This window comes from Buteo buteo, chromosome 9, assembly GCF_964188355.1.
Source record: "Buteo buteo chromosome 9, bButBut1.hap1.1, whole genome shotgun sequence".
In the NCBI taxonomy this organism is placed as follows: domain Eukaryota; kingdom Metazoa; phylum Chordata; class Aves; order Accipitriformes; family Accipitridae; genus Buteo; species Buteo buteo.
The window spans coordinates 25363304-25379142 of NC_134179.1; the positions used below are offsets into that span (position 1 = coordinate 25363304).

At 39.3% G+C, this 15839-nt stretch overlaps 1 protein-coding gene across 1 annotated transcript; it reads right to left on the minus strand.

Annotated features, from left to right (window-relative positions):
* Positions 1-537: 537 nt before the first annotated feature.
* MTFR2 (mitochondrial fission regulator 2) lies at positions 538-11620 on the minus strand. The gene is made up of 8 exons (XM_075035783.1): positions 11321-11620; positions 10524-10655; positions 9443-9547; positions 9086-9210; positions 6849-7066; positions 5430-5730; positions 2915-3101; positions 538-1383 (listed from the first exon to the last, which is right to left on the minus strand). The coding sequence occupies exons 1-8, from the start codon at positions 11381-11383 to the stop codon at positions 1285-1287; spliced, it is 1230 nt and encodes a 409-aa protein (XP_074891884.1). The 5' UTR covers positions 11384-11620; the 3' UTR covers positions 538-1284.
* Positions 11621-15839: the final 4219 nt, after the last annotated feature.

Consider the following 15839-nt stretch of genomic DNA (forward strand, 5'->3'; position numbering starts at 1 on the left):
ATGAACCAAGAGAGGAATGGGAGAATGTGATAAAGTTCAGTAATCACTCAATTCAGAAAAAAACATCTAGAAGACATAACTTTAGAAGCATAAAATCGCAAGTCACTTAAGCTCCAGTTTTAGACAAAAGACAACTTTTAAAACAGAAGTATGGGATTTGCACAGTAATTTCTTACAATTGTGCAAATAAGACTCAGCAGTAAGAGGGAATCCATCTGCCAGTCTACTCTGTGTAAGTGAGCAGGGAAATATGGGGGACACAGGACATACAAGGGACATATTCAACAGTCTAATTGATAGGATTTTCGTTTTATACATCAGGATCATTAGACAAAAGAAGAAGTGAAGGCAGCTATTGTAAGCAGGGGATCATAATAAATTTGCAAATAAGGGACTCTTAAGTACTCTGGCAGGAAAAATGTAAGCTCTATTTTAATTAATTTCATATCATACAATTTAATTAAGAAGTTGTCTAATATGGTCAGTTCTTAACAAAAAAGTTAGTTTGCAACACAAAATGCCACTACCACAGACATCTATGATGTAACAGAAATTTTATTTTATAAACTCTTGTGAGCAAAACAGACTTCATATGGAGAAGCTAAGGAGGGATTTAATGTTTAACATATGGAATTTAGATTATGTGCTAGCAGATCTCTCTACAAGGTCTTTTTTATCTCAGAACACAACTCCCCCATAATATGGGCATTTAACAGACAACCTGTAGTTTACTCACAGCACAACAAGGCTTCACAAACATAAAAGTTCATCTACTGACCCAAAATAAATTAGAATAGTTTGCACAGGGAATACGGAGTTGCATCAGCAAACTGCAAGGAAAACTGAGGCAACTATACCATTCTAATAAAACAGTATTAGCTACCATTATATACAGTCAGTTGTATATAAACACACTTTCAAGTTTACCCTTCCTCGTTATTTACACTGGAGTGCAAACAGACCACACACCTCAGCTGCCACACCAATAATTATTTTTCTTTCACACACACTTCTTTCCTGCATTGCCCAGGTTTCAAACACACTGCTCCATAGCAATAAAAGCCTTCTTTTGGTTCTGTGCTTTTCATAAAAGCATTACATCCACAAGTTTGGCTGCTGGGAAACTAGGGAGAAGGAAGAGGCAATTTTACAAAGCCTGCAACACCTGAACTTCAATAGCATAGGAGACACATGTTCTAGAAAACATTACAGCACCTTACAGCAGTTTCAAAGAGGACCTGCCACTTGTACACACTATGAAGTTTCCTCAGAAGTCTCCATCAGTTAAATAAGAGCTCTCACTTTCCATGTTGGTACCTGTTTAACTTCATCAGTTCTTATAAGGCTAGATTTTGCATTTGCCTTCAGACTGCAACGTCCAACCTGGGAAGCAGGGACATAGTTAAAACAAAATTATACCCAAGACAATTGAATGAGAAGATGTTTACAATAAAGACAGTTTGGAAAAGTTCTTGCACTTCTCTTAACATAGGAAGAATAAAATGGTAAGCCTGTGCAATTCCTTTAAGTACATTTATTCTTCAAAACACTCAAGGGTAAACTAGAGGCTTGACTACAAGCTCTTAAGATTATTCTGCTTTAGCCAGAAAAAGCCTATCTTTCTGTATCTACTTCTGAATATGGTGGCCTTAAGCAGTCTCTCTTCCAGCACTTTATAATGCAGCTGTTAGATCCTGGAATGAAAGCTCTTCTATAGACAAGCTGTTTCAGGATCTGACTTTGATCTTTGTGTCTAGAATCAGGTATGTCAGCTATGCAATGCAATGGTCTGCAGCATTCAAAATACAAGCCTGGCTGTTTTTAACAAGCTTCTTATTTTTCCTTTGGGGAAAAAAAAAAAGTCAACAGGGAAATTTATTAAGACTGCACCAGAGCTGTTGACTCATTATGGTCTGTAAAATATATGCTACATTTCACTTGCAGAATCATTGTGGCAACTGAAATTAAAAAAAATTTAAAAATCATTATAGCTGGAAATAGAAACACACACCTTGGCTTTCCTTATGTTTTCAGCCAAGCAGCTAGCCACGCGTGTAAGCGGCTGACTTCAAAGAACATCTGGATTGCCATGATATGTTTTGCATTATTATTTCCCTCCATTAGGCTAACAAACGCCACAGTCCAAATCTTTATCTCATTCTTAAGATACAAAGATAGAATTGCTAAGCAGAGACACAGTTTAAATTACTGCCACCTCTTTCTATCCATCTCATCTAAGCAGTTCTGAGGTTTGTGGAGGTCTTTAACAAATAACCAACAGTACTACTGGACTGTTGAAGTAGCTTGCACAGGCTGCTCTACAGAAACCAGCGCTCAGAACTACCTTAGTCTGATTGCTCTGTCTACCACGCTTTTCTTGTTCATAGCAAAACCTGTATTTTTCATGGGCTTTGCAACAGCATTCAGAATCACATCTCATTCTGGTTAAAAATGCAAACTGTGTGAAAATGACGCTACCTCAAAGAAAACTATTACAGCCAGTGCTTTCATTTTCATTTCTGAACACATAGCATGTGTTAGTCAGACTTCTCTGTACCTTCCCAGCTTCTTTATTTGTAAAATTAGTCAATAAGTAGTTTCTAGTCATGGATACTTGCCAGTTACCATCAAGCAGATGTCCATAGTTCAATCAACTATGAGCTGAATTTTTAAAGTCTGTCTTCTAAGTTTTTCCTCTTGGCACATCTAGAAGTGTATTTACCAGTCTAAATCCACCCAAAATAATTAATCTTTGAGATTCTCTGCCTTGATTATACTTGAAAAAAGAAACTGCCTAGGCTGATGGCTTAAAAACATTGTAGAGAAGTTGTAGATTTGTGAAAACCCTGCAACTATCCACAAAAAGAGCAGTCACTTCAAGAACATAAAAACAAATTCTTATATAAAAACATACCAGTGGGATCTCTGGACTAGAAAACGGGGAGCTATCAAAAGATCGGTTTTCTTTGTCCATGGAATCATCTTCTTCACCATTTTTATATGCAAATTTCTGCTTTAGTGCATGAGTTAGTAGAGCAACTGGATCCCAATCTGAACTTTGCCTCTTTTGGGGTCTAGAAAGAGGAGTACCTCCAGGTGACCTACAAAAAAAAGAAAAGTATTGTCTCCTGCCCCTAATCCTGTACTGAGTGATCCACAATCTAGAGACGCAACTTCTGTATACACCCTATCCTAATAAATCCCTGATTACACAAATAATGCTGCTAATGTTATTTGACAGCAATTCACCAGATCAGACTAATACAAGTACACCCAACAACTTGTCAGACAGATTCTTAACTTGAAAATACAACTTGATGCTGTTCAATAAAGAAAAATGGCAGTAAATCAACACAAAGTATTAAAACACTGCAAATAAATAATGAGCTAAAAAAAGACAAAATGTGCAGTTTTCATAGCAGGTCTCATTTATAAGTTATATTAAGGTATGTTAGTGGGAGATTGCCATTAACATATTTCATAAACATTGTGAACATAATTGGATTTAAACTTCATTAATTTTAAGTTCAGAACAGCATGCCTTTCTGTGGTCTCAAGAGAAAGAGCAAACTTACGAAATTCCTCAGAGCAATTATATTCAAAGAAAACAGCCACTTTGTTCCAGTAAAATATGCAGCCAGATGACCATAAAGCACCATTTATAAACCACACTTGTTTCATTATAAAAAAAAATTATCATCGGATTGGGCACAAAGGCTTCAAAGACAGTTTTTCTCTCCAAGTGAGCACCTGAGCATCCAAATATGAAAATTTCATAGGCAAAAATTACAAAGCAGAGTTTGTATTTTAATTTAGAAAAACTGTTCTTATCATATTAAAAATCAAAAGATAGCAAAGAGATGTAAGATCAAAACAGCACCTGCACCCCAAAACCTAACATAAATGTGGAAGTTAGTGACTAGCCCAAGAAAAGAAATCATAAGACTTCCTAACCATCAAGATATTGAGGAAAAAAAAACTCTAGAGGTATTCCAACTTCTGTTGGTAAAGTGCCATCTTCAGGCCAATGAATTGTACCTGTTAATACACACTGACAGCACTGAGTTCAAAGTCTGGCAGTTACAGTTGATGTCATTTAACACGAAACCTGAAAGGACTGAGTTCACCCTTCCTATAAAACCAAGCTGTTAGAGCACTTCCCCTACATGCAGGCTAGTGTTCGAGTGGTAGCAACTGGGATCTTCAGGCTCTCAACTTCTGAGAGCAGAGGTCTTCCCTTTACAGTGCACACATTAACTAATGTCAGACTGCTGCCTGAAAGATTATAGCAATTTTGATCATCATTACTACCTCCAACAATATAAATTCATTATTCACTTAAGTTCTACCTTCAGAAGACAGGTAGATGCCTAAATCCAGAAAGGCATTTCAGATGCACAGCTACCACTTACTACTAATTATGCCTCTGCTCAACATGATGGTTGCTAAAACTGTCAACCCGAACATTTCACTTTCTTCACTCACTGTACATGGAATTATATGGAAGAAAACATATATAAAGAAACACACAGGTTTATCTAAGTGCACTTTATATTTGCTTTATTTACTGTGAAAATGTCATCAAAAGTGTAACGATATGCTTTAGAGTTGCATATAGATAATTTGCCCAACACTTGTGCTAGTTATTTTCAGGGATAAAGCTCACAGTTAAGAAAATGCTGAAATAAGAATGCATTAAGTTTTGGTAAGTGACATTCTTCCCACATCAAGAGCTCCAAATATTCATTACAGACTCAGTTGTTCTTATATACTTTCTCAACTCAAGAAGTTCAGAAAAGACATCTGACAGCCTCTATTACACCTAGCATAGCAAAGCAACAGTGACCTGAAGAGGTATTGCAGTCTTTAGTAATGCATTTTTTTAACATGTCAACTGTGCTTACCATCAAACCAGTACACCATTAAAAATACCTATAATCCAACTGCAATATTGAATCAAATTTATGAAACATTTTCAATAAAAGATACAGCATGTATTTTCTTTAACGCTACAAAGCTAGGACCAGGATACTTTGGGTATGCTAACAGTAGTTCTCCAATGTTTCCCCAAGGATTTGTCTTTTCACAGTGAATCCAAAAACTTAATTTGTTCAGATCAGTTTTCTGTGACTGTGTAGGCAACTTTGTAAGAAATCTCCAAATAGCAATACAGACACCAACCTGAGATTTGTATACTAAAGCAAAAGACTAGTTTTAAATGATGTGATACTCAGCATGTTTTAAATGCATCCAAAAGCCATGTCACAAGTATCTTACATTCCAAGCTGTGAACTTAGAAGTTGCCAACTTTAGTTTGTCAGCAGCTGTTCATTAAATCATGTTTCACATTGGTGTTCTTTGGTGCTACTTAAGTGCTGTGATGCTTATGTAGTCTTGGCTTACTCAGATACACATTCAATTCAACCTACCTCTCAATAGCTCGCAACTGAACTTTGTTTAGGTCTTTCAAGACATCCATCATACTAGGAATGTTCTTTGTGCTCTGGTGATCAGCACTATCACCTGCAGTTGAACCACTGTTTCTTGCTGCACGACGTTGTTTTATAAGTTCAATTGCTGAATTACTAGCATCAACACCAGATGGTAGACCAGAAGGAAGAGGAGGCGGCGAGGGAATTACAAAGTGATTGTGAGAGACGGACAATGGAGTAGAAGTCATGGCTGGCACTGGGTAAAATCCATCTGGAGTGCTGAATGTTTTAAAGGCTTCTGGATGCAGTTATAAAAGAAAAATAGTGATTTTATTTTTAGTCAGTATACCTTCAATTAACAATATTAAGCAACATACAGGATGACTCAGCTTTAAGTCAAGATAACACAGCCCTCTTAAAGCACTTCCTTACATACCTCATGCATTATACCACAGAAGAATTACATTTAAAACAAAGAACATTTTTTAATTTCAAAGCCACAGATTCAGAACTCATGGAATAATGAATTTGAGGTGTCTTATGCCGCTCTGATTTTCCCCATTTGTGTCTTCAATCTAAGCACTAGATAAATCAGCAAAGCAGCACTCCAACAGCAAAGCAGCATGCTAATACATACAGTTCATTCTCAATGGTCTGAAGGTTAGAATAACCCACATGAAGCAAAAGCAAAGGTAACCACAAAACATGTAAAATGGACTACCATACACAGCACAACGGAGAAGAGACAAAAGAAGAGCCAACAGAACAGCTAACTGTATCACAGAGGTGCCTCACAATAGCACACACAGGTAACTACCTCGCACCAGCCCAAGTATTTCAACAACCACAGTGGAGTTAGTCTGCAAGTAAGACAATCAAGACCTCAAAACTTTTAAAGGGGAAGAAAAAGTCACAAGATAGTTGGTCTCCAGTATGAACTTCTACCTTTGATACTCTAGTGACACACCTATTTGCTGCATTTGTTTTTGTTAGCGCCTGAGTCCGACTTAGAATACTTTTTCTATCCATTATTTTGATAACTTGTCAGAAACTGCACAAAACCCCAAAAGGATAATTAATGGTCTATAACTTTTTTTAAACAGTAACTGGTAGCCTATAGATAGTGTTGTTAGTAAGCTCCTTCACAAACATGGAAATGAGTATAAAGATCACTTAGAATCAACTGCCTTCGAAATTGGTAAACAGGCCACAAAATAGAACGGGGAGGGGGGTTGCTGGGGGAAGAGGAGAGGTGCCAAATACTAAAGAGAGAAATAAAATACTATATTCTATACATTTAGTGGGTGTAACTTCAGTTAGAGAAGTTCTCTATCAATATCAGACATGGCAAGCTGTGAACAGGAACTCTACAGCAAAAAAAGGAAAACTGGTTTGCTTCAAACCAGAAGGGCTTACGTGATGGTATGCTTCCCAATGTCTGTGCTGAAACAATTGCAGCAATCTGAGCACGAAGAAAGGTTAGCTCATCTTCAAGCGCAGAAATTTTCTGGAGTGCTGCTTGATCAAAATGACCGTCTTTTTGTGTACTGTGTTTTGGAACACCTTGTGTTGAATCTGTAGATGGATGTAGGTCACGATAAGCTGTACTTTTTTCTTTTATCCATAATTCAGTCCTAGAAAGCAACAAAACACAGTTTCAAAAGGCTGAGCCAACACTGGAAATCTCAAAACTTACTCACTCTCTGCTCAAGCAAGTTATCATCATTCAGCAAGACATAAATTTGCAAACTATTTAAAAAAAACTTTAAACTTTTAACTACTCATAACCTTAAAAATATTTTAAGTCTCCCTTTGCTCAAGTACAATGCAGATCCTTAAAAAGGCATCATAAAAAAGTCAGATAATTTACTCAGCGATAGATCATAAGGTCATAATGCAGGATTGAGCTGTTATTATTCAAAAACTATTAGACTGACACCATAAAGGTGTATCTCCCTCCTCCCTACCTAAACCAGTAGATATGAAAGGCAGGGAGAGTCAAATAATAGTGACCTCCTAATTAGGCTTCACACATTTTAGTCATTTATCAAACTCTACAACATAAACGCCACAAGCAGCAAAGAAGTAACAATCTTTCAGAACATATATTGGAGAATAATCATAAATTTTAATACACACTTAGAGTAAGAACCTCATCTTCTGTAAGCTACATATGAACACAGACTGCATTAGAAAATTGTGCTACAAGTCTCAGGTTTTAATTTTAAAAATTGTTTCAAGTCTGTGCCTGCAGAAATAACTTTAAAATGAGTGCAAACGAATTATTAAACAAAGAAAAAGATTAAATTTACTTTATTTATTCAAGATGTACTAAGTTTTGACTGAAACAATCCCAGACCTTTTCCCTTATATTAATCATCCTTTTACTTCAAATCAGACCTGCAGCATTGCTTTCTGATTTGCCAAAACCCCTTGCTCTTCATGCTGGCTTAGAAGAAAAAGGTATTAATTAAAATACTTGTTCTTGAAAAACATCCCACAGAACCAGGAGAGAAGGAGGAGGAAGAAGAAAGAATGAAAACAACAAAAGAATGAACTTTTATGGCTCTGTGAATCAGACTGACTGAAGAACAGTACAAGCAAAACAAAACAGGCCACAGTTCCTTTTAACAATATTCTTACTCTTCCAGTATTTGACAGCTGCTGCAAAAAACCCTTCCATAATTCAACAGTAACAACTCAGGAATCACAAGATGAAGCATAGCTTTCTCAAAACTTCTCTAACAAAAAGCATGTTATTTCACCAGATTCTTGCAGTTTTGTTACCAGCAAACAACACAAAGATCACAGACAAACAGGTGCTAATATGAAGTAGAATTACATTGTCCGATACAGATGTAGTACAAGACAATATGAATGTCCAAATTTTAATCTTGGTTCTGTCTGAGTCATGCTCTGATTTTGAACAGATCCTTTAGAGGAACAGTAAGCCAACTTTCTATTTCTTCTCTAGTCAGGGGCAGAAAAGACTTGTATACTATTTGTGTCTGCAAATTCCTGGATAATCTGTCATTTCACAGTACTACTTTATAATTGTAAAAATATTTTCCTTTAGCATTCTGTAAAAGCTAAAAAGAATTATAAAAACTATATTAAAGATATTTTTTTTAAATAAATAAATTATATTTTTCTTTCCATCAAAGCAACCATCAAGGTTTACACACATAGCACTGCAGTAATCAATGTCAAAAAGAGACATTCAAGTATTTTTTCTTGTTCTCACCTTTATAACATTTAACAAAATGCTTGTAAACTAAAATGATAAGAATAATCTTATTGTATGTTGCAATATGCAAGTTGTCCTTAAACTCCCTCTCTCATAAAGTACTTTGTGAATGAAAACAAACTACCAGTAATGCATCTGATATACTATTACGTGGAAAAAAGAGGGTACTCAATTTCAGAAATCTTTCAGCTAAGAATACTATACGTAGTAAGAACTCCCAGGTAAGCAGGAACTGCTTCCCTAAAAAACCCAAAATGTTTCTAGGGTTGGTTTAGCTGGAACCCTGAAAGGGCTAGAAAAAAAAAAAAGAAAAAAAACCCAAACACAAAACCACACAACACAAAGAAGAGAAGAGATAAGTTACTTTTATTACTCCTTTTTATGCATATATTCTACTTTTACGTACCGAAGCCTAGTAAATGCTTGTCCTTCATCATTTGCCACCCACAGGACATCAGCAAGTGATGGAGCTACAGGCACTGGAGCGGTGCTTTGCTCATTATTACCCAACAGACCTGGGTCTTGAACAAGCTAAAAACAAACAAACAAAAAGTATGAAGAGAAAGCAGATTCAGCGCATACTAAAGCTTCTGCCTTGGCAAAAGGAACTTTTAAACAGTGCTGTAAGCAAGTTGAAAACAGTGAGCATAAGGGATGCAACACAAGAGTTACACAAGCTAAGAAGAACAGGAAAGCTATTACTACATTAAGAAACTAGAAAACTTAAATAGTTGAAGCATATGTATAACAATATATCACTTACTTTAAAATAAGGTCTGGGGTAGGGCTCTAAGGAAAGAATTGTCCCAAGTCTACGGACAACACTTCGAGTAGATCCATATTCCTTTTTTTGGCAAATAGATATGACCTAAAAATCAGAATACCTTTTAATCTGAGAAGCAAAATCGAAGCCCTCTGTTCTTACAATCAAAGGTATTAAATAATTTAGAGTTATATGTTATTAAATGTAACGCAGTTAGATTAACCTAATTTTACAATGCTCTTCTCAAGCTGAAAGTCCAGAGAGGTGTCGTGGTTTAACAACAGCCAGCAACTAAGCACTACGCAGCCGCTCACTCACTCCCCCCACCCAGTGGGATGGGGGAGAAAATCCGGAAAAAGAAGTAAAACTCGTGAGTTGAGATAAGAACGGCTTAATAGAACAGAAAAGAAGAAACTAATGATGATAATGATAACGCTAATAAAATGGCAACAGTAGTAATAAAAGGACTGGAATGTACAAATGATGCGCAGGGCAATTGCTCACCACCCGCCGACTGACACCCAGCTAGTCCCCAAGCGGCAATTCCCTGCCCCCACTTCCCAGTTCCTATACTGGATGGGACATCCCATGGTATGGAATACACCGTTGGCCACTTTGGGTCAGGTGCCCTGGCTGTGTCCTGTGCCAACTTCTTGTGCCCCTCCAGCTTTCTCACTGGCTGGGCATGAGAAGCTGAAAAATCCTTGACTTTAGCCTAAACACTACTGAGCAACAACTGAAAACATCAGTGTTGTTAACATTCTTCTCATACTGAACTCAAAACATAGCACCGTACCAGCTACTAGGAAGACAGTTAACTCTGTCCCAGCTGAAACCAGGACAAGAGGCCTGCACTGTTTTAACAGACTGTTTCCAAAACACTGCCAAGGTACAGCCTGTACCCAGTATATTTTAGAGCAGCACAAAGGCCAACAAGGACTGTAGCAGCTATATGAAGTAGCTAGCAATATTCTGAGATATTGACAAAAGAAAAAGCATGTATTTGAGTAAAAACCTGCATCTATATAAGTCTTGGGGAAAAAAAAAAAATCAGTAAAGAATTGAAACAAGTTTAATGTACCTTGACCTGATACTTCCTTATGATTGCATATAACTGCTGGAAACACCTTCTCGACGAGACTGCTGAAGGAAGACACATTCTGATTGTATGACTGATACTGCTGCCAAATACAAGAGTTTCCAAAAATATGGCCTGTAAAAAAAACAAACAAACAAAACAAACCAACCAACCAACCCAAACCAAACCAGGAACTCCCTTCAGTGAAACCAGAAAATAACCAGGATAACTCAAACTACTACTCCTAGAGATAATTTAGCAGTTTCACATAAACCAAGGACTTCCTCAGAACTAAAGTTGCAGCAGCGCCTTGCTATTGACACCCATCACTGAAGAGCTGCTCAGAAACTCATGCTCTAACACCGGATCCTGACAGTGCACTAGTTAACCTTTTCAGTTTCCCATACAACACCTTTCCCAGGTCTCCGAAAACACAGAATTAACTGCAACTTGGGAATTATTATCTAGCTTTTCATTTAAAAAAGCAAAACAGCTGAAGTTCCCCCCCCCCTCCCGTTCAGAGAAGAAAGAACCCCTTGAACGGCTTGTATCAGAACAGTGACCCCACCAAATGCCACGTGCGGGCAGCGCGTCTCATTATACCAATCGGGCTTTCCCATACCGACAAACCCAACCGTACCCAAGGAGGAAAGCCCATCCTACCGCAAGCGTGCGGCGGCTCCGCGCTGACGACCCTTCCTCCCCGTCACCGCAACGGCTGCGGACAGGACGCCCCGCACTAGCGGGTCTCCGGGCGCCGCCCGGCAGGAGACAGCCCCCGCCCCGGCCCCGGGTCTCACCTGGTCGGGCGGCCAGCCGAAGTACTCCAGCACCCGCCTGAGGAGAGCCAGCACCAGCGCCATGGCTGCCGCGCCCGCCGCAGGGCGGAAGGGAGAGGTCGCCGCCCCCCGCGCAAGCAGGGACACCGCGCCGAGCGACGGCCGGCCTCCGCGGCGCTCCCCCCTCAGCGGCAGGCAGCCAGCCGGTGCCCCCTCTCTTCCTCGGGAGCCCGCACAGCTCCTCTTACCCGCCGCCGGCGCCCCGAGCCCCCGCCTCAGGCGGCGGCCGACGGGCGCACAAGCCGCCCCGCAGCCCGGCTAGGCCGCCCGGGCCGGAGGCACCAATCAGGAGCAGGGGCGGGACAGAAAGGCTACCGCGCCAATAGGAAGTAGCCAGTGCTTAGCGCGGAGCCAGTAAGGGAAGGCGGGCGGAGCGCGCTCGCGGGGGCTGTCGGGAGGGGGGCACGTTCGAATGCCGCCGCCCGGCCAGCCGGGCGCCGTGCGGTGCTCGCCGCCCGGAGCGCCGCCGGGCCCCGGGCCGAGCCGCTGCCTGCTGTGGTGGTCCCAGCCCGCCCCCTCCGAGCGTCGTCGGGCTGTGCTGCGTGGGGAGAGGGCAGCTTCACGCGGCAGAATGGTGCGAGTTATCCTGCTCGTGAGGAAACGTAACTTCAGGGTGTGCAACAGCAGAAGAGGGTACGCGTCAACGGACAACAGGGCGTAACTGAACTGACGTTGAGGCGCTAAACGGAAATGAGGTGGGTTAGGTCCTCTCTGCAGTAAATGCCTAACGAGTTCGTTCGAAGAACTCAAACACAGGATAGCAGCAGTGTTTCAATACACAGAGTATCCTCAAAACACCAACTACTTGATACCATCTGACCAAACTGAGCTCGCTTCAAAATAGGAAAGCCAGTTTTGGAGACTGTACTTGCTCTTTTATCTTGCTTGTCAAGATTTCTGCTGTTTTGCTTAAGGAACTTTGAAAACTTCAAGAAAGCCCCTAGTGTAACAAAGACAGACAGTGCTTCTACTCAGAAGAGAAGAAATTCCTTCAGCTATGCAGTTAGTGTTACCTCCTCCTAAGTAGGAATTCTTTCAATGACCTAATTGTACTGTTCCCAGTAACACTGATTTCACCAAAGCTCTCAAGAAATTAAGATAAATTGGATTATTAGACATTTTCTTTATTCACATTTACAGGTGTGTCCCAGCAGCAGTTCCTAAACAAACAAAATCCTAGAACTGCCACACTTAGTTGCAATGCAAGAGTTACTGCCTTTTCTTATAGTTACTAGTATCCATAACTTGTCATGTGGATTGATTGTCTAAGACCAAGCACAAAGGAAGAATAGTACCAGCAACACAAGCTGTAGTAACAGCATAAAGCTGGTTTAGGGGCCTAGGAGTGTTTAAGCTTAAGGAAAGGAAGGGTAGGACTTCTTAATGGGTATTTTTAAACACTGTACTATAGTACTTGCCTTAAAAAAATGTACTTCTTGCCCACTTCTCACTCAACACCTTTGGAAACGCCAGCAGGATCATATGGGAATAACTGCATGCAGTTCTACCACAAAGCTAGGAAGAGGCAAAGTCTCACAAGCAACTGCAAAACTGAAGCAATTTAGTCTGACTGCACCACCACCACCAACCACCTGCTTCAGAACTGGAGGCGCCAGTTGGGAACTCATACAGAAATGCTTCAAGTCAGCAAGTACAACTCTGAGCAATACAGATGGGACCTGCAGGACCTTCTTAAACAAAAGGATTTCATGAAAGGCCAGCTTTAAGAAACAAGGATAAGTGACATGGGGCTTAAGACTAAATGCTGCAGGCTTTACCTCCGGAGGTAAATCAAAGCTAGGTAACAGCTCTTCTTCTGAAGCACCAGCACAGCAAAACTAATGCAGGAAAGCTTTAATCCCATGTGGCTGCCCACTGTTACAGTAATGCTACTGATTGTTCCTAGGAAGTAAGAGGATGTGAGATTTAATTCCAAACCAAGAAACTGAATGAGTGCAGAGTCTAGACTAACACTATAGCTACTGGATTCTGGGTTTTGGTTTGGGGTTTTTTTTGCCTAGTGAAATGAATGTCCAGTTTTCTCTGAACTGCAGGGATAACTTCATAAGCACACCACACAGAGATGAAGCGGACTCCAAAACTGCTTCATTGCTGGAGAGCAATGAGTCAGAAGGAATTACTGAACTCAAAGTGTAGTTAATTCTACACCAGTAGAATGCTTGAATTTTTTTCCCTGCAGATCCATCAATGATGGTCTTTACCTTCTAAAAAAGAAATGCAAAATGCACTGAACTTCCATTCACAACAGTCATAAAGCTACTTCAGTAGCACCAAATGAAAACCTCAAAACTTTTTTTCTTATCCTGACAGTGAAAATTCACTATTCATATTGAATGACTAGTAAGAGCTGAAACATTAGTTTGGGATTAAAAAAAAAAAATTCAATTCCCACTTTGTTTCTTATAGATCTCTGATAGACTGCAACTTGCACCTTCAGCTAGATTATCTTAATTCAAGCAGGTTTTTTAAATAAATAAATTTATGGCTGTCACCTTGTGTTCTGTAATCAACAAATAAAATTTTTAATAAACTGCACTGAAATTAAGGATAACAAAAAAAGGATTTTTATGATCTAACCTACAGACAGGTCTGTATGATCAAATGCCATTATCAAATCAATCTCTACCATATTTCCTTGGACATTCAACTGAAGCAGAAAACTTCAATCTGCCTCATCATGCAGGAACTATTTTGCCTTATGACACACAAGACCACAACAATCCACTTTCAACTTGACCTAGATGATACAGGTTATCTGTTCTAAGGTTATGACAGTTCAAGTATATCTTGGTCCTATTCATTAGTTTCAGACTGATGTTAAATTTCACTTCATTAGGACAGACTTTGACACTGCTGCCAAGTTTGTTTTGTTTCTTTTCTTGCTTATTCTGATTAAGTATACACAAAGTCTGTGTGAGCTTTGCTACAAGTCCAAGGAATAATCAGTTTTACATTTCAAACAGCTATTAAAAGATGCACCGTGCATGTAAAAGCAGATCTTGCAACAACAGAATAGTTTACCTGAACTTCCTAAAACTTAAAGCAGGAATGACCCTTTAGTAGCTACTACTGGAGGGCAAGTATTATTCCTATTCGCCTTTCTACACAGATGCTGGCAAACAGTACAATCTGAAATACAGTTTCCTCAACTACAGTTAGGACTAGTGACAGTACTACGTTTTTCTGCCTTCTGGTCTTTAATTTGGATAGGGCAGATGATTAACTACTCCCTAACAGTAAAGCCAGTAAGAGAGCAAAACATCATATATGTATTTAATACAAACACCTCCACCAAAGCTTCTTCCCCCTCCCCTGCCATTTTTTTAAAGGCAGTATGCCATTCCAATGGGCAAACTAAGAACAACTACACTTTTAACTCCATGTAACATTAAGATTTACTGTATCTATAGTTGGTTGAGAAAGAAAACCTAAGTAGTCTTGCTGTATCAGAATGTCCTTGTTCTGTTAATTCAAGTATGTTACCGTCATCCTTAACGTTCCGTAGGTTAAAAGCATACCTACCACTAAACTGAGTTTGTGGGTTTGTTGGTTTTGTTTAAATAAAACCCCAAACAATTGTAGACTAACTTCTGCACTTTGGCTAGAAAAATACTAGAAGCACAACTATTTAGAAATCAATGGCAAAGAAAGTAAGACTCATTTCTCACACCTTTTGCTAAGTTATTTTTTACCACTGAGTTCTAACCTCAGATTTACACATTCTATAAAGTGGAACATTAAAGAAAGATGCTTCCAGGGCACTGCAATGGAATTCAGATTTCATAGAAACATTTAGTATATCTGAAGTATCTTTACTGATTCAGGTTTTAACATATCTTGCTTTACTTTTTCAGGGATTTTTGTCATGGTTTTGTTGGGTGTCGTGTGTGTGTCCCCCATTTCACTTAAGGCTGCAAATGTGATAGAAGATGCAAAGACTCTTGTCAGATTACATACCTGGAGAGGCAAGTCCACATAAAGAAATTAAAGAGGCAGTTTTAACAAACTGGAATAAAAATTGATAAAGCAGCAGCTAGGTTTATACTGCCACCAATTTCTTAATTGAAGTGTTCTGTTGACGGTTAAGCTATTGACAGAAATCTGAAACTATAAATGCTAGTGGCCCTGAAAATGCCACTTGTACTTCATACTTTATGGACAGCACACTTTTCCTGCAATGAATTTAAACCCTAGGTTTATAAAAACTTAAAAATTACACTAAGTTACCCTTGACAAAAGAAGCATCTTTTAATAACAAAGCAAATCACTAGGTATCCATAATACATGACTGGTCTGTTCTAGACTCAAGCTACAGGAATTAAGCTAGTTGTAGGTAGTTCTGCCCTAACTACAGAGATGGGGGAGGGAACTCCAGTTTTCAGATCTGTTTAAAAGTTTCTAGCAGCAGTGACTTGAAATAGGTTTCTAAAACTCACATTCCAGAAGGGAAATAATACAC